Genomic DNA, 25,271 nt, shown 5'->3' on the forward strand with positions numbered 1-25,271 from the left:
AAAATACACAAGGCTGAAAATCAGCTGCCTGGTTTTTGTGCAATCAAACTAAGTTGGTTAGCTGATGAAGTACCCAGTTCATTCTCTTTACCGTCACGTGAGCTGGGCCTATGACCCAGGCAGGGTTCTCAGGGTGAGTCCACAACCCATTGGTGGCTATAGACTCCAGCCGTCTAGAGGTCGTGGCCCTGAATCTTCTTTCTTAACACACTCCCCACTTCATTCTTATACACACAAATTTGAGTACCACTCATCTAGGACAGTGGGATCACACCAGAAAAAAATGCAGGTGTCCTGCTTCTGAAAACTCCTAGAGGCAGTTTTTGTTTGGTTTAGTTTGGTTGTGTTGAGCTTCTGTGCAGGCGGTTAAGTTAATCACACTCCTTAGTTCATTGCATGGGGGCATCATGTGTCCCTGCAAGGCTCCCCTTCATTTTATTTATCCTTTTTTCTCCATCATTTCTTAATTTCCATTCCTCAGACCCATGGCAATCATTAAATATTTAATGAGTATTCTTTGTTCATATGTGTTCTCAACACATATTTGTGTTGTGTGTGTGTGTGTGTGTGTGTGCGTGTGTGAGTGAGTGTCTGCATGCATTTTAAATTACAATTGCTATTGTATTACACATATTGTGTTTCTGGTTGCTTCACTCTACACCATATTTTGTTAAGATCCGCCTGTGTTGTCAAGTGTTCATCTCATCCATTTCTTCTTACGGTTGCATACTTCTCAGTGATGTGCACCAATCGTATTTCACTGTTGTTGATGCCGTTGAGTCAGTTCATCTCATGGTGACCCCATGTGTGCAGAGTAGAACTACTCCATAGGGTTTGCAAGGCTATGACTTTTCGGAAGCAGATCACCAGACCTTTATTCTGAGGCACCTCTGGGTGGGATTAAACCACCAACCTTTCAGTTAGTAGCCCAGCACCTAATTATTTTCACCACCCGGGGATCCCATTAAGGCCAGTTTTAAGTAATGATTCTTTTAACTTGGCAGAAGAGTGGTTTCTTATCAGACAGGCTGACTTTCTAGGTCTCATTTCAGGGACCTTAAACTACTTTTTAACAATGTTTTTTATCATGATTGCCCTTTTTTGATTGTTCTCCTTTCTCTTTGCAGGAGCTGCAGAAAGCTGTGGACCACCGCAAGGCCATCATCCTCTCCATCAACCTGTGCAGCCCTGAGTTCACGCAGGCTGACTGCGAGGAGAGCCGGGATCTGCAGGACCGCCTGTCCCTGATGAATGGCCGCTGGGACCGTGTGTGCTCTTTGCTGGAGGAGTGGCGGGGCCTACTCCAGGATGCGCTGATGCAGTGCCAGGTCTCTGGGGCTTCGGGCGGGCAGTGCGCTGCAGTCCAGCATTTCCAGTTTAGCTCACTCTTGATTGAACATGCTTCATAAACCAGTTGCTGTCAAGTCAGTTCCAGTGCATGGCAGCCCCATGTGTGTTAGAGTAGAACTGGGCTCCATAGGGTTTTCTGTGGCTGATTTTTCAGAAGTAGATCATCAGGCCTTTCTTACAAGTACCCTCTGGGTAGATTCGAACTGCCAACGTTCCAGTTAACGGCTGAGTACATTGACCATTTGCACTGCTCAGGGACTTCCCAGAGGTCAGTATTTGAGTGTGGTAACTTTGTGCCCAACACTTTCTTTTACTGGAGTATTTGTACATATGATCAGAGTCCAAAGCCTCTAGACTCTGTCTTCTTTCAGCTAAGAAGAGATTATCCCCACAAAATTATCTGAGCTCCACCATTCCTTCTTTCACTCATTCATTTCATTAATTTGCTCAACACATATTTATTGAGCACTATGCAGACGTTTCTTGAACATCGAAGTGAACATTGCTGTTGTTAGGTGTTGTCAAGTCGGTTCTGACTCAGAGCAACCCTATGTACAACAGAACAAAACACTGTCCAGTTCTACGCCAAAGTGAGCATTGCAAACATTTATTCATCCATTATTACCAGTGTTATTTACTGATAGTCCACTGCGCAACAATGTTGTGCTAAACAGTTGGGACACAGCATGGCCTCTACTTTGGACAGGGAAGGCAGACAATAAAAATGCAAGTAAATAAGGAACCAAGATACTTACAGATTTTGAAGATAAGAATAGCTGGGAAAAGCCATTTTGGAAGAATGGTCAGAGGAGTTGTACAGATCTTTAAGCTCTCACTGGAAGGATGTTGCTATGAAAGAGGCATAGCAAATGGAGAGTTCCAGAAGCAGGGAAGAGATTAATGTCTTTAAGGAGAGAAAAAAGGCCAGTTGTGACTGGTGTAGTATTGAGGCAGGGAGAGTAAGAAGGATTGAAGGATGGTTAGGAACCAGATCATGGCCTGTAGGTCATGGCCAGGAGTTTGGGTTGTATTATAACTGCAGTGGGAAGCCCTTGGAGAATTTGAAGTCTGCTCTCCAGCTTTGTATGCACCCCAAGTGTAAAAAATCAAAAAACAAAAAATAGTTGCCTTTGAGTTGATTCTAACTCATGGTGACCCCACATGTGTCAAAGTAGAACTGTGTTCCATAGCGTTTTCAATGGCTGATTTTTTGGAAGTAAATTGCCAGGGCCTTTCTTTTGAGGCACCTCTGGGTAGAATCAAACCACCAGCCTTTGGGTTAGCAGCCAAGAGTGTTAACCATTTGTACCGCTCAAGGACTCCTAAGAGTAATATAACTCCTTGAAAGCAGGTACTCTGGCTGTTAGTTTGCCTCTGCACCCACTTCTAGTACAGTGCTTAAGATCTTCAGTAACTATATGTTGAATGAATGAATGAATGGAGAGATGATGAATGAAGGGCATATGGGATTGGACAGAGACCTTAAATGGTGGGAAGATTTAAATACACGGAGAAAAGAAGAGAGCAGAGTTGCTTCCTTCCAAGCTGTCTAATTGCACCGTTCTTCTCTCCAAAATAAGTCGTTTGATGCCAATTTTTCTTATGTCTAAATTTTACCCATGTAATAAATTAGCTGTTTTTGGTAGGAACACGAACTCAGATAACTACAGCAGCACCAACGCCTGCCTCTTGAAACCAACATATTTTTGCCGATAGTAGCTATCATAGGGAATGGAAATTAAATCTAAGCTGTTAGGGAAACAAAAGTATATGATCTAAGGTTGTTTTACACTCCCATATGTTTTGTAGGATTTCCATGAAATGAGCCATGGTTTGCTTCTGATGCTGGAGAATATCGACAGAAGGAAAAATGAAATTGTCCCTATTGATTCTAACCTTGACACAGAAATACTCCAGGATCATCATAAACAACTTATGGTAGGATGTGTGAGCTCTGATAACTCTTAGCTATTTTTAGCAGGGGTCCCATTTCACTTAAAGAAAATGAGCTAGGTGTGTGTTATGTACAGTCTCTAACGTATGCTTTCTTTACATGTACGTAGAGGCTGACATCTGCTAGCTTTAGAATCTCCTTCTAAAGTTATCATTCAATAGTGAAAATCTTAGATGTTCTTAATCTTAATTAGCTTGTATTTATTAAGGCAGCTCTTTGGTGAATTACGTTTGTTTTTAATTTAAACTTTACATGCTAAATCTATGCCCCAAAAGTATATTTCGTGGCTTATAAAAAAAAGACACTGTTTTTGTTGTTCTTAGTTGTCTTTGAGTCAATTCCAACTCATGGCGACCCCATGTGTGCAGGCTAGAATGCTCTATAGGATTTTCAAGATTGTGACTTTATGGAAGCAGATTGCCAGGCCTGTCCTCTGAGGCTGCTCTTGTCCTCTGAGGCTCCTCGGGGTGGATTTGAACCACCAACCTTTTGGCTAGTAGTCGAGCACTTAACCATTTGCATCACCCAGGAACTCCTAAAAGAACACCAAAACTATTAAGAGAAAAAGGAAATTAAGACTTCCTAAAAAGAATTAAAATATAATCTGATGAAACAAGTTTTCTGAAAGCTAAGGCAAAAAGGGAATTGTGGGTTAAATTATTTTCATTTTCTGACAGAAAGAAAACATGCCAGTTTTCAAGGAGCAATAAACTATTTTCTAGCACTAAATTCAAAACGAAATTTACTGCGTAGATTCTTATACAAGGAACTTTGAACAATATAATGTACAGTGTATTTAACAGTGATCTTACAGAAAATAAGGAAACGTGCTTGAGTTCCATTAGGAAGAAATGGTTTGCATTTTGTAGCTTTCTGTATTTTTAAAATGTTATGTTCTAACATTTAACGCTCACTAACCTAACCTACAAGATTGGTTGGTCGCTTTTAATCCAGTACCATAAGGGTCTTAGAAACCCAGAGCAAATAGCTATGCAACTGTGTTTTTACAAGACTTTTGACCTCAGACACTTAGGAGTGAATGATGAATCACCCATATATCTTTTTAAAAATCTTGAGTAGATATCAGAGTATACCTTGACACGTCTGAGTTTTACTGTATTTAACAGTAGTGTTTTACTTTTTCATTTAAAAGAATTTTATGTCTCCAGTGCATAATACTTCATACTTTATATACTTTCACATGCGTTAATCAATTTAAACCTTCCAGTAGTACTTACTGTGAACCAGGCAGGGATCATTGTCACCATTTCACCAAGTGAGAAAACTGAGACCAGAGAAGTTCAGGGACCTTGTAGAATCTTTTTGGTGGAGGCAGGATTAGAACACAGATCCCTGATTCCCATTCCATGAGCTGCTATAGCTTTCTGTGTGTGAGCACTACGCTCTGAAGATCATGTATAACTGCCCACTAAATTACAGCTATGTCATTCTGGACTTCTGGAATTTTCTCCAATTATTGAAAATTCTTAGAAATAATTTTTATCATCTACATAGCAAATAAGGCATGACCTATTGGAGTCCCAGCTAAAAGTGGCCTCACTTCAAGACATGTCTTGCCAACTGTTGGTGAATGCTGAAGGAGCAGATTGTTTGGAAGCCAAAGAAAAAGTCCACGTTATTGGAAACCGGCTTAAACTTCTCTTGAAGGAGGTCAGTCGTCATATCAAGGACCTGGAGAAATTATTAGACATGTCGAGCAGTCAGCAGGTAAGCGTTAAGCAGCTACCACTGTCCAGCATTTCTTACCTGACACCGTGGCAGCATCGTGCTCACAGTTTTGCAAAGACTTTAAATGTAGTGCTTGTCACAATGGAGTGTCTATCAATCATGTCTCTTACAAGTCCTGTCTCAAAATAAAAAAGTGGACTTACAAACCTTTATAATAGATCACTGCTTTTGATGCTATTAAATCCAAAGAGCTCTAGTACTTATTACTACTAACCTTTTACCACCACTCACTACCATGGAGTTTCATTTTGCCCTGTTTATTTAAGAATTCACATATCTTCTGTTACCCAGCTAGGGTAGGACACAACCAATCGTTATCTATGAGTTTTGAATATCCTACGAAACGTGGATTCTCCTTACACATATTTCATAGTAATTACTTCATAGAAAATTCCCTCTGTTCATTCATGTTTTGTGTTTATTCCTAAATCTATTACATCATGGTGGTAGTATTGATTTTGAGAAATACATCAACAGGTATAGAAATGCTTTGTAAGATTTTAGACATGCAGTTATAAAATCATATCACACATTATTTTGTCCTATAAGCATACAAAAAAAATCCACTCCAAATAACAGCAGTGCAAATATAACACAATTTCTCTCATGATACACGGTTGTTGTTGTTGTGTGCCATTGAGTCAATTTCAGACTCATAGCAATGCCACGTGACAGAGTAGAACTGCTCCATAAGATTTTCTAAGCTGTAGTCTTTGTGGGGACAGATCGCCAGTCTTTCTCCAAGGGAGCCTTGTGGGTGGATTCAAACCGCCAACCTTTTGGTTAGCAGCCAAGCACTTAACTGTTGTGCCACCTGGGCTCCTTTCAGTGATGGTGGACTCCTGGATAACTATCTTCGTTTCTAACTCAAATGAATTGGTTTCCGTCTGGCCTGAGAGACTTGCAGCTGTAAGGCGGGACCCTCCTTCACCTCCCAAACCTATATTAACTCATTTGTATTCATATCATTAAGAAATAATAAAGCTACAAGTGAAACAGTAATAACAAAGCTATATCTCCATTTTCCAGAACATTTACAACCAGGAGTTTACAATACACTAAAATAATTGGGTTCCATCTTTTTGTAGTTGCTTTATCCCATTTTTCCCAAGGAATGCTTTGAATTTTGGAGGGGCAGATGGAGGGGCAAATACATTATGTTTTACAAAGCCTGCCTAGCTCCGGGAAAAAAACAAACAAACAAAAAAAGCCAAGCCCGCTGCTGTTGAGTCAATTATGACTCATAGCAACACTGTAGGACAAAGTAGAACTGCCGCATAGGGTTTCCAAGGAACACCTGGTGAATTTGAACTGCCGACCTTTTGGTTAGCAGCCATAGCTTTTAATCACTACACCACCAGGGTTTCCAAGTTCTGGGACAAGGAGTTATTAAATAATCCTTACTGGAGGTCTGTGTCCCGCGTAGGATTTGTCGTCTTGGTCTTCTGCTGATGAACTGGACACCTCAGGATCCATGAGTCCTACGTCGGGAAGGAGCACCCCAAACCAACAGAGAACGGTAACTTTCCACTGGTCATTTTGAACTGGCCCATTGGAGGGGGCACTGGGACAGGGGAGTGACATTGTTGGTGCCTACTTCAGGGCCCATAGACTCACCCCCACGAAGCAGGAGCTCCCACACAGAAGAGGGTGTCAGAGAGTGTAGCGCTGCTTCCCCAGCCCTTCCTTGTGCCTTCCCTGCATGCACTCAGGAACGGAAAAGAGTGGTTCTGTTTTTTCAGAAAAAAGCCAGGGCTCAAAGTGTGGTTGGTATGCAGGGAGACCAATTATTTTTACTGTTTTAGAATGGTGCTCATTTGCCCCTTTGGTGGCTGCTTCCTTCAAACCACCACCAACCACCATGTTCACCTAGAGTGTAGCATACCACTTGATGGAGTGTCTCCACCCAAAGGTGAACCAAAGCATGATTGTCTTCTGAGACCACTGAACATGCAAGACAAGTAGAATTTCTGTTGACTCTCAAGCAAAGATGCTCCTGAGTGGAGTCCTCAAAGTTTTCAGGGGTACGACTGCCCCCAGTGTGGCAACAAGTCAAATCCACTCAAGGCCTGTGGTGGGGGCTGCCTCACTGGAACACAACAAAGATGAAAAGATAAATTTGGCCCCTGCTACCCTCTATACCTTGATTTCTCTGTGTAGTTAGAAGCTTGTTTTTTTATTTTATTTATTTATTTTGTCCTGCTTCACAATTATATTCATTTTTATTATCATTCCATTTTCCTTGTTTTTTAGAAGTATTGATTTTGTTTGTTCTTTTTTTGTCATAAACACTTAAGTTCTATGCTGATAAATGTTATTATCATTTTTAGGATATTTTTTTTTACTACATTCACTAGTTTCCTATAGATCCTAGTTTAAGAATGTGAAGGAATACTGGCTTTTTGAGTGAAATTTTAGCCTGTATATAATTGGAGTATTGAACTTGTTGGATCTTCATTGCTCTGCAAAGAACCATCACATATGACTGTTATTATTTTTCATCTACCAAGAATCTTTAAAATGCTTCAGTGCTCTAGAAAATGGAAAAAAAAAATTGTGTAAAGGATCTTTGAAATACGTGGTATGGTATAGTGAATTTTATAATTATTGTAAGTAAATATACAGAGATCCTTGAGTAGAGTCATTTACGTTTCTTCCATGAAACATTGGAAAAAAATGTAATCACTGTGGTGTGGACTCCAACACCAAGATTTATGTTTCTTCAATGACTGACTAATAGTATCGATCCAAACTTACTTTATTTCTTCAACAAAAGAAAAGCCAGTTTCCTTAAGTCACGGATACTGATGATCATTCCATTTGATTTATTTTTCCTTTGCTCCACTTTTAGTTTAATTTTCGTCAGTAGCTTGTCTTTATTTGCCTGGACTGAACATTCTTCTTTCTTTACCCCCTGTTCATTGCAAACAGCCACGAGGCAAATGTAGTCTCTCCCAGCCTGGACCCTCTGTCAACAGTCCACATAGCAGGTACCTTATTCTCCTGGTTTCCACACTGTTCTAGATCCCAAGAGGATGATGAAAATTGCCCATGATCTAGGTAGGCCTATCTCTGGTCTGCCTCTGGGTGGTTGAGAAATGACTCATTTCAATCCACACCCTTTCCTAGTAAATTGGAAAGAACTTGTCAAATTCTCAGAGCATAAATTATTTGGACCCCACCAAATTTTTGCTTAACTATACAAAGGCCAACTGGTACGTCTCATCAAATGGTATTCTGGGTGTACATCAGGATTCTGAACAGCTGCATGCTCCATCATTTGATTCATGCCAGACTTTTATCATCCTCTTTATTTCTAGATTTTACAATAAGACAGATCATAGATCGATGAATTATTTTACCATTCACAGAACCCACACATCTGAATAAAATATACTAACACCCCCAGCTTTATTTATTTGTTTTATTTTATTTTCCTGTTTTATCCAGATTGTGGGTTTTGGATTCTCAGAATGACAAATCCTAATTTGGTTATCTTCATTTAAAACTCATAAGCACCTCTCTCTTCTGCTTACCCTAAAACTTCTCTCAGCCAGCATACCCAGGCACTCACCTTCCTGACACTCGGCAAGCTCTTTCGCTCTGAGAACAAGCCCAGTGCCCTGCCCAGCCCCTCCTGAGGGTCCACAGACAGCGGCCACTTCGTGTTTTACCCTTGCCTCCAGCACCCCTCATCTCCGCAGCTCGCAGCGCTTTGCCTTGTTGTCTGTGTGATGTCCATGCTCCTTTTCTGTCCCAGTAATCAGTTCCGTGTCCTCAGACAACTTTCCTCAAGTGAAAATACTCTGTCCTCAGCTGATTTTTAACTCTAATCCCAAGCTGTTCACTGCTAAAATAGTTTGTCCCTTGGGAAGCATATCACCACTGAACTGGAAGTGAAATTCCTGGAAGGAGGGTGGGGAGGTGAGGATGCCAAGGATTGTAAACAACCCGTGAGTAATCATTTCAGTTCCCCAGCTGCGTGCTAAACTGGACTGGCTCTTTTATGTGGTCATTCTCACTCAGCTGAAGTAATGCAGAACATATTTTCATGTGCTTTCTGGTTTTAAGTCTCCTTTTACGATTTTTTTTTTCTTTCCATTTCGTTTAATTTGAAGACAGTTTAATTTTTTTGTTTTTGTCCATGACAAAATATCAAGAATAAAATATGAGTGAAGGAAACTTCACAGGGACTGTTGAAGATAATGATGGACATTCGTGGGTACTTTGTATTTTCTTAGCCCCCTATTAAAAAAAAAAAAGATAGTCATGTACTGTGGACAGATCAATGTATTATATATTCCATTTTCTCCTTACAAATAGCTGATATGCCATGAGCAGAGACGACGATTATCCCCACGGTATTCCCTTTAGGATACCAGAGGTCAATTCTTCGGGCAGTACAAATGATGCTAATGAGAAGGGAAAAACCCTTATGTTATTATGCAACAGCAAGGGCAACCACCCTTTGGTTCCTAGTGTTAGAAGATGATTTCTGCCAGATAAGTATACTCAGAGATATCGCATCTGTCTGCTCCCCCAGTTGTTTCAGGCAAACAGAATATGAGATCTCAGAATCTCAAAGGAATCATTTCTTAGGGCAGCAAGTGCTTCGATGTGTCTCCTAACAGGGCTTTGCGGCTGGGGCAGCCACATTCTCATTGTGACATCCACAAGGTGCCTTTCAACTCTGCTTTGTCCCGCACTGTTTATTAACATCTTTCTGATCACACAGCATACTATCCAGTTTGCCACTCAGGAGAGCATGGAATACAAATGCCCTTCACTTGAATGGCAAACTGTCATCCAACACCTTGGCAGATGGGTTGTGGTTGAACATGCTTGGAGTCTTAACTCCGTAGCACCTCGGTTTGGGGTGCACCCAACATAGACAATGAAATGCAAAGTCTACGGGGAGAAAATTAACTGCACCCGCAATACAGGCTGTCACGGTGTTCCTTTATATTGAGACGCGAGAGTGCCTTGGGTTTGATCTTGCACTGGCCCAGCAAATTTGAAAGGTTATTGTAGAAGCACAGTTTACAGTGTTAACCTCAACAGTCTGCAGTGGGAAAATTTTAGACACGTATTCTTCCAGAGAGGGGAAGGAGGCTAAGTTGAAAGAAAGTGAGTATTAGTTTGAAGGCAGAGATTTCCTGTGTCTTTTGTTGTTTAAAGCCAGGTATTAATAATAGCAATTGCTTGTCCACTATATATTTCAGTTTGGTTTTATGGTAACTGTTCTATGTCCTCTTACATAATATCCTAAACATACATATGGATTGATGCCAGGATTTACCGAACACCTACTATGCATAGGCCCTGGGCCTACAAAATTAATAGTGTGGCTCTTGCCTTTAAAAGACTTGCAGCAGATCAGAACCAGAGATTCCAGAATCTCCAGGGAGCTCCCCAGCGTTTGAAAAAATCTGTGCATACATTCACAGTAACTATATTCATATTTTTTTGTTTAAGATTTAACTTATTTTAGAAGCATGCTTTTTGAAGCAGTGCTAATAATGGTCTGCTGGTACTTTTTCCTACTTCTGACTTAAAATTTTCTAACCAATAACTCTTCAAAACTCTACTGTAGCTTACTCAAAGTTGACAAATGGCAAGATTTCAGTGACATCACTAGGATTGGTGTCACCCAGTGTGATAACTCTTGATGTCACCCTCCACCTTAGATCTCCTCCCATACCAGTCCATACACAATCCTTAGTAATGTTTATTTGTGATAATGTTACTCGTAAATCATAATTCTCATTTATCACTCCTTTTCCTTTAATTACCACTTCATTCTCAAAAAAAATTATTGATATAGGTTCACAAATACTAATCACCAGAATATTGTAGCTAAAACACCAGAAAATTTGACAAAATCTGTCACTATAAAAACACCGGCCGCAATGAAAACAACAGTGTTCTTGTATTGCATGGAGACGTAGCCATGGGATTCCAAGCAGCATTGTAATTGGGTAATAATGACAGCTCTGACTAGAGCATGTTAGAATGTTCAAAGAGTAAATTAGCATAGAGTTTTTAGCCTTGTAGGTACATTGATACATGTAAACTAGGGCAACCCCAGGTGTATCAAAGTAGAACTGTGCTCCATAGGGATTTCAGTGGCAGGTTCTTCAGAAGTAGATTGCCAAGCCTTTCTTCTGAGACACTTCCAGATGAACTCAAACCTCCAACCTTTCAGTTAGCAGCCAAGCATCACCCAGGGACTCCTATTTTGGGAAGGATGCTTCAACCCCCAGTTCCAGGGATTGGGCCCCCACAAGCTGTATGAGGTGGTTTAGAACCAGTCAAAATGCTAGTTTTGGAATAAGAGGTGACTGGAGTCTTACATGGATTCTGGCAACTTGTCTTCTGAATCACATATCCAGGAAACACATTGAGTTTCACAGACCGTTCACCCAAGAGCAGCAACAAGGTCATGGACAACAGAGATGTTTTCCTGGACCAATAGCTATTTTATTGCCATAATAAATTCCCGTTACTGTACTGCCAGTGTTATCTAACAAGAACCCAATTAATTGAAAGCTTCTTTTTACTTGGGTTTAAATGATGTATGCACAGAATTAGCTCATTTTATTTTCCCTGACTGTGTAAAATTTTCAGTGAGCCATACTCTCTATGCGTTCAGACTCCTCGCATCTCTGTCTTACTTTCTTTTTGTGGTGTATTGTTGTGTCCTGCTTACTGCCCTCCCTTCCTCATTCCCCCACAACTATTTATGTATTTGAGGACAAGATGAAACAACTTCAGGGCAATTATTTAAGGATAATTTTTCTTTTTTATTGTGCTTTAGGTGAGAGTTTACAGAGCAAATTAGTTTCTCATTAAACAGTTAATACACAAATTGTTTTGTGACATTGGTTGCCAACCCTGAGATGCATCAACACTCTCCCCTTCTCCACCCCGGGTTCCCTGTTTCCATTTATTTACACAGAAATTTGAAGGACAGAGGGGACTGAGAAAAATAATAAAATAAATATAAAGGAATGTAGAAAATAAATTATATTCTCTGTAGAGGTAGAGAACAAACACATTTTTTTCTGAACAGAATTGTCCAAAATATCCCCCATTGAAAGGTCATGGAAGCTCAATAGACACATCCAAACTCCCTGCGGGACTGAACTGCTAGGTGGAGGGCTGTGGGGACCATGGTCTCGGGGAACATCTAGCTCAATTGGCATAACACAGTTTATAAAGACAATGTTCTACATTCTACCTTGGTGAGTAGCGTCTGGGGTTTTAAAAGCCTGTGAGCAGCCATCTAAGATACTCCATTGATCTCACCTCTTCGGGAGCAAGGGAGAATGAAGAGAACAGGATACAAGGAAAAGATTAGTCCAAAGGACTAATTGTCCACAGCTACCAAGGCCTCCACCGGACTGAGTCCAGTACAGCTAGATGGTGCCCGGCTACCACCACTGACTGCTCTGACCAGGATCACAACAGAGGGGTCTGGACAGAGCTGGAGAAGGATGTAGAACAAAATTCTAACACACACAAAAAAGACCAGGTTTACTGGCCTGAAAGAGAATGGAGAAACACCGAGAGTACAGCCCCCAGACACCCTTTTAGCTCAGTGGTGAAGTCACTTCCGAGGTTCACCGCTCAGCTGGGGATTTGGACAGCTCCATAAAACAAAAGGGGACTAATGAGGCACAGCAGGCCAGGGACAAGGACTAGAAGGCAGAAGGGGACAGGAAAGCTGGTGATAGGAAACAAAAGGTCGAGAAGAGACAGTGTTGACATGTCGTGGAGGTTGTTAACCAATGTCATAAAACAATATGTGTACTGACTGTTTAATGAGAAACTATTTGTTCTGTAAACCTTCACCTAAAGTACAATTAAAAAAAAAATTAAAAAAAGAGAACAAAATACCACCATTGATTAAAATCCTTGAATAAGTTCACACATTTAATTTTTTCTATACAGACACAATCTAAACTGACATCTATTTATGTAATAAGGCAAGAGGAGAGGGATGAGTAACTAGTCAACACAGTACCTTTGTTCTTTCCCTTGTGCAATTTCCCAAAGCTCTTGAAACTTAGGTGATTTTAAGTTCAATGGATAAATATTAAAAGTATCCTTTTACTGTGGTATCATTAACCTGTTGGAACTGAAAGTTGTAGAAGAGGTTCATCATGAGGAACAGGCAACCTTGGGCATGTTGAAGTCTTGGTAGTTGCTCCAGGAAGTGGGCATTTTTTCTCAGTTGATAGATTGGGCCTTTTCCAGAGCAGTCAACTGCATTGGAAGCACTGTGTGTTCCCTTTGTCCCTCCCTCAGCCTATTACTTCTCTCTAGGTTGGCAGTCTTCAACATTAGAAAGCACACACTAATTAAATTTTAATAAGGAATCCTCTGATGCTGTTAAATGTGCCATGTCCTTCAGTGAACTCTGCAACTTAGGAGCCCATATTCCAAAATGGTGACCTTTCTAGTTTTTCTCACAAGTGGACTAGTCAACATGAAGACCTTGTTTTGATCTTGATCTTTTACCTAATTGCTCAGAAAAGCTAATAATTGACACATGGGCTATTCAACTCTATCAAATTGTATTAAATGTCTCCTAAAGAAAATGGGTCAGTTAGAAATCTCCCTCATTTTATTTAAATCTTTAATAATGAGGACACTTGGAGCTCTCTTTTGTCCTTCTGTTATAACTCATCCAGCTACAGACAGTGAGTGTTGTTTGCCAGGGCATATTTTCAAGTCAAGAGAAGGATATATTGAAGAAAAATTCAACCTAGAGTTCATGGGTAGCTACTCCCATCCCTGTCAAGACATTTTAAGGCAAACCATTGAATCATAAACCATCAGAGCTGAAAAGATTTTAGGATGTTAATGCACCCACTATCTTTGCAAATGAGAAAACGGATGGCCAGAGAGTCTAATTCCCTTGCCCAAGAATATACACCTGCTTCAAAACGAAGTGTCCTCATGCCTATACATTGACTTGATGTAATATTGTGAGACTTTATAATTGGAGGCATTTATTTTAGACATGAGGAACCCATTCAATTCCAGATATTTTACAATATGAGTATTCTCTTCTGTATGTGAGATACCTGTGACATAATATGAACTTTCATTTACATTGCCAACCAACAAAGCATTGCATAGTAGAGAATGCAGTAGGCAGGGACTTTGGAACCCTGAGTTCCTACTGGAACTCTTCATTTAATTGTGGAATTTGGGGCAAGTCACTTACCTTAACTATACAGCAGATTCTGGGAGTTAAAATCCCAGAGTTGAAATCTTAATTCTGCCACTTGCTAGCTGTGTAAATTTGAGCAAGTTACTCTACTTCTCTGAGCCTTCTTTCCATCATCCATAAAATTAAGATAATATGTACACACCTCAGAGGACTGTTGTGGGAATTAAATGAGAGAACCCAAGGTAAATGTTTAATGTGTTGTCTAGCAGTTAGAGGAATAAATGTTAAGTATCCTTAGCTATAATTCCATTGCCATTGATTTGATTCCAACTCATGATGACCTTATGTGTATCAGAGTAGAACTGTATTCCATAGGGTTTTCATTGGCTGATTTTTCAGAACTAATTGCCACGCCCTTCTTCCAAGGTGCCTCTGGGTAGACTCAAACCTCCAACCGTTTGGTTAGCAATTGAGCACATTAACTATATCTACAAAATTAGGAGATGGATTAGATGCTTTCTATTTTCCCTTCCAGTAATATTTGATGCGCTACTATATTTCCACAAAACATAATTTTTCCTAGTCAGCTCACTAGGAATAACTCATTGGTCTTAGCATTAAGGCAGTTAATTAGTTTCACCAATAGGTGGTGATTGAATTCTTGTAGCCTCTCAGTTGGGAGACTACACTGGCCAATTAGTAGAAAACGTTGTTGTTGGGTGCCATCGAGTCGGTTCTGACTCATAGTGACCCTATAGGACAGAGTAGAACTGCCCCATAAGGTTTTCTAGGCTGTAATCTTTACAGGAGCAGATCTCCAGGTCTTTGTCCCACAGAGCCTCTGGGTGGGTTTGTACCACCAGCCTTTCGGTTAGTAGCCAAGCACTTAACCACTGCGCCACTAGGGCTTCTTAGTAGAAGACATACAGTGCATAAAACACGGAACTCCTGAGTTGGAAGAACGTCTGGTGTGATTTGAGAGAAGAGGATAGCACAAAGAGGTGAAGTGAGTTGCTGAAGGTCACGCGGCTGTTAGTAGTAGACTTCTGAAAAAAGAAGGTTCCAGTTTGGTCAGTGATTTGTTTTATCATCACACTACAAGAACCGCACAAGAAACCCAATGTGGTGCATGGTTGCTGGGGCTTCCGCAGGGCCAGGCTGTCTCTCATCTTTCTTTATTGGTTTAATAAACAGCATTGAGTAGTCTCTTTGTTCCCTTTTATAGGGGGTTATATCTGTTTTCTATTTTAACGTTTATTTTCTCTGGTGCCATCCTTATCCCACACTGATACCAGTGTAATCTGTCTTCAGAAATTAACAGCTAATAGGGGAGCTAGAAGGGTAGAGTCTGCTTACGAGCAAAACCTACAGAGCTACCAGTACAGTTTTTGTAACTTCGTATTTCTCCAAATGCCATCGCGTTCAATGTCTTTACCCTTAGTGATACTAAAACCACTAGGAATTCATACTAGGTGTGGGGGAACGTGTCTTCTTATTACATCTTTTCTGTTTGCTCCTGCAATGTTGTATGTGTATACGTGTGTGTACAAGAATGCCTCTTGTAATGAATATTTCTTCATTCTTTCCATTGGTAACCAATAAATGTTACTGGGGGTACACAAAGAGAAAATTGAGGCATGTAACCCAGAACCTACTTCCGTGTTCAATATTTCATAGCCCATCTTTCTTATGGATTCTGAAATTCATGCTTAATCACTAATGGACTGCTTGAAAGGAAGACAAAAGTGAGTTAGGAAAGTTGGAACTTTGAATGTAGAAGGGGTCTTTGAGCTGACCATCCATCCTGCTCAGAAACGTTGTATAAGTTTCTCAAAGTCACAGAGCTCGTGATAGGATCAGCAGAGAAGCTACTTCATTTAAGACGAGGGCTCTGTAGATTGACTTCATTGTCATTCCTTATTCATACAGCTTTGGAACTTAATAATGTCAAGGCCAGATGCTGATTCAGTGCAAAATGAAACCAGGGTATACTCTAAGATTACATGAGCTTTCCTGGGTCTGTGCAAAATTTCTAGGGCCGTTTTTATACTTGTTGCGTGGGTTTTGGCATATCTGGGATGACTGTATGGATCGTTTGTATGATTTTGACAGCAACTAATTTTGCCTAACAGTGCTCCTGATATTCTTAAACCAAAAATGAAACATCTTAATTATCCTGAATCCACTTAAATTCTTCTGGTAAAATTTGAGTAGAGCAGTTATCCTTGTTGGTGGAAAGTGTTTTTACCAAATTAAAGGGTAAAATGAGTGGGATTTGTACCTCAATCAGTACCTTTAGTTGACTGACTAAATGTTTATTTTCTGTCACTGTAGCTTCCAGATAACCTTTCAGTTGGTGGTGGGGAAATAGCCTGGGTATACTGCTGAGTGGTGGCAGATAATTACCAAGATGGGTTGGGTTTGGCACGGCCCTTTAGCTTCCAGGAAGGTGCTGAAGCAAAAAGCAGCATCCATCCAATGTTTGAGTTATTTGTGTTGATTCTTCTCTCAGGTCCACAAAAGGTGGCTTCGATTCCTCCCTTTCTGAGCCTCAGCCAGCTCAGTCCCGCCGAGCCTTCCTGCTCCGAGTCCTCCGAGCAGCTCTTCCCCTCCAACTTCTCCTGCTGCTCCTCATCGGGCTCACCTGCCTTGTCCCGATGTCAGAGGAAGACTACAGTTGTGCCCTCTCCAACAACTTTGCTCGATCATTCCACCCCATGCTCAGATACACAAATGGACCTCCTCCACTATAAGACAAGCAGATGCCATCTGTGGAAGTGCTGGTAGCAATAGGAGGATTTAGAGGATAGCAGTCCCAGGCTATCAAGGAGAGGACCTTCATCGTGGTGAATGCCCTCCTCATGGCAGCTTTAGCCCTCCTCTGTGCCCCACGTGTGCAAATCACGGCTTCAGAGGTAAACAATGACAGGAGGAAAGCAGACAGGTGACAGAAGGTTTGAAAGGTATTTCATTTAAATCTCCAAGCCTTAGCACTAAAGAGATTGACTAAGAACCTCTGACATTCACCAGGCATGGGATTTCTGGGTCTTTGGTCTATCCATGTATAGCCAAGGACTTCAGCAGACTGGCTGGGCAGCTTTCTCAGGGTGCTGCTCCATCCACCCAATAAACAGTCCTCTCTGGGCACCATGTCTGTGTCATATAGTCTACCAACCAAGCCATGCTAAAGAGATTTTAGAACCTTGTCACATACCATTTTTAAGAGCTTATGTGGCAGCTTTCTTTTTACCTTGTTTTCCTTTTGGGCATGATGTTCTAACCTTTGCTTTTGAAGCACAAGCTGTAAATCTAAAAGGCACTTTTTTAAAGGTATTAAGAAAAACCAGATGTAATAAATAATATCATGGAAAGCTTTATGTGAGAAAAAAATTAATGTTATAGTTAAAAAAAAGATATTTATGTATGTACAGTTTGCTAAAGCCAAGTTCTGTTTGTATTGATTTATTTTGCATTTATTATAGATACTGTAAAATATTTTGTCTGTGCTTTTTTCTTTTCTCCCCCAAAAAGAATGACTGTAAATTTCACTATCATGCAGGCACTTAGCAAAATGCAACCTAAATGATCTTTTTTTGTGGAATGAATGAAGCTGGAACAGAAGTATCCATTAAGGGAAAAGGATGATTAGAAACCAAAAAAAAAAAAAAACTTGTTGTCGAGTCAATTCTGACTCATAGCGACCCTATAGGACAGAGAAGAACTGCCCCATGGGGTTTCCAAGGAGCAGCTGGTGGATTCAAACTGCTGAACTTTTGGTTTGCAGCCGAAGTCTTAACCACTGAGCAACCAGGGCTCCTAGGATGATTAGAGGAAGTACATATTTAGATTTGGGACCCAGATAAAATTGATTCCCTCTCTTCTAGTTGGTTAGGGAAAAAGGCACCCTGGAAGAACTTACAATGTGGGTGATTCCTTTCTCCCTCCTTCCATAGCCAATCAAATCTCATGAATTCTTGCTTCCCAACATCTTTCATACTTTCCTTCTCTTTTTTTATTTAGTGTATAGTTGCAAGAGCCTCACAGGATTTGCCTGACGCTCTTTCTCGATTCTGTCTCAAGAGTTGCTGTGAATTATCTTACAGCGCTCTTGTTCAGATCCCTCCTTTGCTCCAAACCCTTCTATTGTTTTTCACTGTCTACCAGATAAAGTACAATTTCAGACTGTCATTCAAGTCCCTCTGTAATGAGATTTCATTCTACCCCTCTGGGCTTGATCTTGCCACCTAGTGGCCCTCTGGTAAGGAGGTGTTTGGCCCTTATGGTGTTCTGATCCATCATTTAATAATAGGGGGTTAGGGATGATATAAAACCCAGATTTCACTCTTCCTCTTGAAAATTGAAAGTTCTGCATGGCAGTCACTGGCTGGAGCTCAGTGGCTGCTCTCCCTTTAAGAATAATGTTGTTGGATGCCCTCATGACTCAAGGCCACCCCATGCACCCCAGGATCTGACCATTGTTATCCATAGGGTTTTCATTGGCTAATTTTTTGGAAGTAGATTGCCAGGCCTTTCTTCCTAGTCTGACTTAGTCTGGAAGCTCCTCTGAAACCTGTTCAGCATCATAGCAATGCACAAGCCGCCACTGACAGGTAGATGATGACTGTGCATGAGGTGCATTGGCCAGGATGCAAACCCAGGCCTCCACATGGAGGGCAAGAATTCTACCACTGAACCACCGGTGCCTCCTGTTCCCTCAATAGGAACGGACAATGTTTATATTTGCGGTAACATCCTGTCAGCTTTTCTCATTGCCTGTACCAGCCTAGCCCCTATGGGTATTTGAGTTTACAGTAACTATCTTAATCAAGTATTTTACTTCATTTGAGGTAGAGGTATCCCAGCTTTTCAAAAGTTCACTTTACGCCACTTTGTTTTTATGGAAGACCTGCATTAGTACCTGTTTGCGCTAACCAAAAGAAATCCAAAGAGGATTTTTGCTTTCACGAAAATAGCATTCAATAGGAGAGCCACACCCGTTCTCACTCCTCCCGTGTCTATGTCAACACATTCCCCACCCGTTTTCCATAGTGGGTTGACCAAGCTCTTCCTTTCAAACTTGTCTGCCGCTATTGAAGACCCAGCCACATCCAATCCAATGCCTGGTGACGTATAAACACACCATGCATCTCGAGATCCCATCCGGGACTTGTCACCCCCATGCATTTCTCTAACTGTAGGACTCAACCCTCAGCTGGAACCAAAAAAAAAAAAAACAAACAAACTAAACCAGTTGCCGGACAATTGATTCTGACTCATAGTGACTCTATCGGACAGAGTAGAACTGCCCCGTAGAGTTTCTAAGGAAGGGCTGGTAGATTCGAAATGCAGACCTTTTGGTTAGCAGCCATAGCTCACCACAGTTCTTAGCCACCGCGCCAGCAGTTGATATGAATCTCAGCCCTTCAGCCCAGCCCCATGTGCCATTGCCAGCTAGGCTGTCGGGGCTCCCATCATCATCACCACCACCTCTCAGCCTTCCAGCGTGCGCTCTGTCTTCCCGATTCTGGTAAGTGAAACTCACTGTACATACATTATTTCTACTTTATATAGGCTATGTATTTGTCATATAATTCCTGCTTTTACTATATGTTAGTGTTATTTTAGATTTTATGTGCTATTTGGTATGACTTGGTAGGTTATTTTCTGGGTCTGGGAACACTCAAAAATTTTTCCCATATAAATTAATGGTGATTACTTCTTCGCTTTATGCTATTTTGACTTACAAAATGTTTCACAGGAATGCTGTACTTTCAGATAGCAGGAGAAACCTGTTCTCAAAACTCCCTGAAACTGTCTACCGCGGTTTTCATCATGTCAGTAGCCTGAGTACCGTTTCAACTAGTGTCCCTGAGATTATTGAACATTTAACCTTCTTGGCTTACTTCAGACCTCCTAATTCAATCTCTGAGGGTAGGACCTGGGACCTTGCATTTTAGACAGCAGCCTGAGGTGATTTTACTCACACTAACTGTTGAAAAGCACTGCCTAAGCCTTCCTACCTCCATCGTTTTGTTTTTCACCAATCCTTTCCTCCTCCTTCTGAAGACTGAGCTCACAAGCCATCTCCTCCTTGAAGACCATCCTGATGAGTTTTAACCTGTATTTAAGACTTCTTCTACTGAACTTTCCTAATTTCTGTTGTACATATTCTACTTTCTGCCGCCATTTTATTCCTGTCTTATTTCCCTGTAATCCTCCTCAGGGAACAGGACAGAGCTGAGTGTTGTTCTTTAATAGAGGAGACAACTTTCTGTTTAATATTTCTCCCAGTGTCCTGCATCTGGAAAGGCTGTGGGCAGTGGTGGAGACTGGAGTTGAAGACTGCCCCACACACTTATTTGAGAGGGTCACTCTTTAAGCCTCACTTCTCTCTCATTTCCCTCTCACTCCTGCTCCAAACACCTGAGCAGCCCAGCCCTTCAGTGGACCCCCGTTGCCACTGTTATGGAAAAGGACATACAAGGAGACAGTGTGGTGGTGTTGGATGTGGCCATCAAGTCAACTCCTACTCATGGCAATCCCATGGAAACAGAACAAAACGTTGCTTGGTCCGGCACCATCTTCACAATTGTTGGTATGCTTCAGTCCATTGTTTCAGCCACTGAGTATGTTGAATGCCTTCCAACCTAGGGGGCTCATCTTCTAGCACTGTACTGAACAATATTCTCTTGTGATCCATAGGTTTTCACTGGTTAAATTTTGAAATAGATCACCAGGCCCTTCTTCCTAGTTTGTCTTAGTCTGGAAGCCCTACTGAAATCTGCCCACCATGGTTGACCCTTTTTGTATTTGAAATACTGGTGGCATAGTTTCCAGCATCACAGCAATATACAAGCCACCGCACTATGGCAAACTGACAGATGGGTGGTGGAACGAGACATTCGTCATGGAAAGACAAGTAAAAGGAGACTTCAGGGTTATTTCTCCTCCACATCACAGCTATCTGACTTATTAGGCATCTCCCATCACTGAAGAATCAAATGTTAAATATTACTTGGTAAAACTTGGTTTTGATTAAGAAAAAAAATCTTATAATCCCATTTATACCTTTCTAAATCCCTGTGAAACACCCCACAGGGTGCATAACCATGCATGTCCATTAAATTTTTTGAAGGCTTAAACAACAGAACATTGGGACAGGAAGCAAGTAGGAAGCCCAGGTTATTGTCAGCACTGAAGCTATGAAGTCATTGCTTTCTCCCAGATGATAGTTTGACCAATCTAGCAAGTGCCACATTAGCCACTGGGGAGGATGGGACCTGAGCCTAGAGCCCTCACAATCTCAAATGCCTTCAGAGGGAAGGGAGCACATGGTGATATTAGGAATATCTTCGCCTGCACTGGCAGCAATGCTGGCATCAAAAAGAGTAGTTATATTCATCAAAAGGCTTTGTGGAAGAGGTGGGGTTTCTAAAGAATATGAAGGGGAACAAACGACACTGGTGGCTGTTGAAGAGGTTTCCATGTCTGGAGTGAGGGTTGTCAAGAGCATTGCTGTGGCTCGGAGGTAGGAGATGATGTCCAAGTGAGAGGTGGGTGAGGAAGAGCATGGGCGAAGAGATAGCCAGTTGATAGGGGAGGGTAGGAGTCATAACATTTCAGTGTCAGATTGGAGCAAGTAAACAGGAAGTGGTAGAAAAGGTGAGGAAAGAGAAAATCCATAAAGTGAAAAGGAGAAGAAAAGGGTTAGAAAGTAAAAATAGTGACTCAATATGAGATCTAGGGGGGAGTAAAGGCTTTTCAGGGAAAATCGTGTTTAGGAAGCAGGAATGTAGGGTTTCCTGGAAAATGGGACAGCAACAGCTTTCATTGTTTCTGTAAGACACGAGAAGAGAATCCTTCAGAAGGTTTGGATGGGAAATTCAGCAAGCTGATAGCTGAGATTTACTGTAAAAGGCAGGTTGGGACCAAATATTAAGAAATTGGAGCTGCAAAATTTTATTGACAAGCCACATAAGAGATCGTAAAGCAAAGAATGGTGGAGAAACTTGATTTATGAAAGCTGACCATGCCCAAAAAAAAACAGGGCCTCTGAGGGGCTGGTCTGGCTGGACCTGAGGACAGCCCTAATAGTTGGGGGTCTTTGTTGCTGTGCCCACCACCATCATCACTACCACCATCACCATCTCTATCACTAGACATGTTGTTGTAGTTAGTTGCCGCTGAGTGGGCTCTGACTCATGGCAACCCTGTATATAGCAGAATGAAATGCTGTCTGGTTCTGTGCCATCTTCATGGTCCTTGGTACCGTTAGCCCATTGTTGCAGCTATTGTGTCAATCCATTTCATTGAGGGTTTCCCTCATTTTCACTGATACTCCACCAAACACGATGACCTTTTCTAGCAATTGGTGTTGTCATCCTCGCTTCTAAGGAGCATTGTGGTTATATTTCTTCTAAGACTGGGTTGCACAAACAGTTAAGCCAAAAGGTTGGCAGTTTGAACTCACCCATAGGAGCCTTGGAAAAAAAGTCTGGAGATCTACTTCCAAAAGGTCAAGACTATGAAAACCCTATGGAGCACAGTTCCACTCTGACACACATGGGGTTGACAGGACTTGGAATCACCAAACAAATCCATAGGAAATTGTGTGGAAATAAAGATAGTCTTAGAGTTTATGCCAAATAGGTCCAGAATCCCCTGGGCAGAGCAGCATCCACTCATTTAACAAGTACTTATTGTGCACCTACTGTGCGGCAGGAGCTGCTCCAAGCTCCCTTGGAGTCAAGGCTCCGCAGGACCACCTAACGTCTTGCTTATTTATTCATTAAAAGCAGTCATCTTGGGATCAAGGCAAAAGAGATCCCCAAATAAAAACATTCCCTAATTTTGGGAGTGGGTAGTACGTCTACTAGATCTGTTCTTATTTCCTGCGAAAATTACCTCTCTTTTTTAACTTCCTTGTTGCCTGGTTTAATGTTAGAGTGGGCTGCATTTTGAAGAGCATGAGTACTGGTCTTTGGTAAGAGGGACAGGTGGAGAACTTTACAAGCACAGAGGCCATTTTCAGCTTAGTCATTGGCAGCACCAAGAGGTTAACTCAGGTGATGCGGTGTTTTGCTGAGAACGGTCATTGCAATTTTAGATTTAATAATACATTGTGATAACTACTGTAGCTGGTTACCACATCTAAAGTAACCCAGGGAAAATGAACCTTTTTTTTTTTTTCTTTTTTTTGGTACTTTACATGAAGGTTTACAGAACAAACGAACGTCTCATTAAACAGTTAGTACACATATTGTTTTATGACATTGGTTAACAACCCCACACACTCTCCCTTCTCGTCATGTCAACACTGTCCCTTCTCGACCTTGGGGTCCCTATTACCAGCTTTCCTGTCACCTCCTGCCTTCTAGTCCTTGCCCCTGGGCTGGTGTGCCCCTTTAGTCTCGTTTTGTTTTATGGGTCTGTCTAATCTTTGGCTGAAGGGTGAACCTCAGGAGTAACTTCATTACTGAGCTAAAAGGGTGTCAGGGGGCCACATTCTCAGGGTTTCTCCAGTCTCTGTCAGGCCAGGAAGTCTGGTCTTCTTTTGTGAGTTAGAATTTTGTTGTACATTTTTCTCCAGCTCTGTCCAGGACCCTCTACTGTGATCCCTGTCAGAGCATCAGTGGTGGTCGCTGGTCAACATCTAGTTGTACTGGACTCAGTCTGGTGGAAGCCAGGGTAGTTGTGGTCTGTTAGTACTTTGGACTAATCTTTCCCTTGTGTCTTTAGTTTTCTTCATTCTCCCTTGCTCCTGAAGTGGTGAGACCAGTGGAATATCTTAGATGGCCGCTTACAGGCTTTTAAGACCCAGACGCTGCTCACCAAAGTAGAATGTAGAACATTTTCTTTATAAATTTATTATGCCAGTTGAGCTAGATGTTCCCTGAGACCATGTTCCCCACAGCCTCAGCCCAGTAATTCGGTCCCTCAGGAAGTTTGGATGTGTCTATGGAGTTTCCATGACCTTGCCTTGTACAAGTTGTGCTGGCTTCCCCAGTGATGTGTACTGTCTTACCCTTCACCAAAGTTACCACTTATCGATTGTCGATTTAGTGTTTTTCCATCCCCACTCCTCCTCTCCGTTGTAACCATCAAAGATTGTTTCTTTTTGTGTGTAAACCTTTTCATAAGTTTTTATAGTAGTAGTCTCATAATATTTGTCCTTTTGTGACTGACTTATTTCACTCAGCATAATGTCCTCCAGATTCATCCACGTTGTGAGATGCTTCGCGGATTCATCATTGTTCTTTATCATTGCATAATACTCCATTACGTGTATGCACCATAGTTTGTTCATCCATTCATCTGTTGATGGGCATCTAGGTTGTTTCCATCTTTTTACTATAGTGAACAATGTTGCAATGAACATGGATGTGCATATGTCTATTCGTGTGATGGCTCTTATTTCTCTAGGATATATTCCTAAGAGTGGGATTGCTGGATCATATGGTATTTCTATTTTTGGCTTTCTAAGGAAGCACCACATCTTTTCCAAAATGGTTGTACCATTTTGCATTCCCACCAGGAGTGCATAAGTGTTCCAATCTCCCGCAACCTCTCCAACATTTGTTATTTTCTGTTTTTTTGATTCGTCCCTGTGATGCCGGGCTGAGATGATGTCTCATTGTAGTTTTGACTTGCATTTCTCTAATGACTAGTGATCTCAAGCATTTCCTCGTGTGTCTGTTAGCTGCTTGAATGTCTTCTCTGGTGAAGTGTCTGTTCATTTCCTTTGCCCATTTTTTAATTGGACGATTCACCTTTTTGTTGTAGAGGTGTTGGATTTTCCTGTAAATTTTGGAGATTAGACCTTTGTTGTATTTGTAATAGCCAGAATTTTTTTTCCCAGTCTGTAGATTCTCTTTTTATTCTTTTGGTGAAGTCTTCTGACTAGCATCAGTGTTTAATTTTTAGAAGATCCCAGTTATCTAGCTTACTTTCTGGAATTTGTGTGTTATTAGTTATGGTTTGTATCCTGTTAATGCCGTGTATTAGGGCCTCTAGAATGATCCTAGAAAATGAACCTTT

General features: G+C 41.3%; 1 protein-coding gene across 18 annotated transcripts in view; it reads left to right on the forward strand.

Moving 5' to 3' along the window:
* SYNE1 (spectrin repeat containing nuclear envelope protein 1) overlaps window positions 1-17,729 on the forward strand; it is a 540,309-nt gene extending 522,580 nt beyond the window's left edge. For 17 of the 18 annotated variants that reach the window (XM_023728949.1, XM_004368822.3, XM_023728947.1 and 14 more), the window contains 6 exons: window positions 1,128-1,328; window positions 3,160-3,288; window positions 4,820-5,032; window positions 6,480-6,572; window positions 7,985-8,043; window positions 16,747-17,729. In XM_023728949.1, coding sequence (XP_023584717.1) covers window positions 1,128-1,328; window positions 3,160-3,288; window positions 4,820-5,032; window positions 6,480-6,572; window positions 7,985-8,043; window positions 16,747-16,987 — 936 coding nt within the window. In that variant the 3' untranslated portion in view covers window positions 16,988-17,729. The remainder of the gene's footprint in view (window positions 1-1,127; window positions 1,329-3,159; window positions 3,289-4,819; window positions 5,033-6,479; window positions 6,573-7,984; window positions 8,044-16,746) is intronic. The other variant, XM_023728983.1, reaches the window with a different exon arrangement.
* Window positions 17,730-25,271: the final 7,542 nt, after the last annotated feature.

This window comes from Trichechus manatus, unplaced genomic scaffold, assembly GCF_000243295.1.
Source record: "Trichechus manatus latirostris isolate Lorelei unplaced genomic scaffold, TriManLat1.0 scaffold00002, whole genome shotgun sequence".
In the NCBI taxonomy this organism is placed as follows: Eukaryota; Metazoa; Chordata; class Mammalia; order Sirenia; family Trichechidae; genus Trichechus; species Trichechus manatus.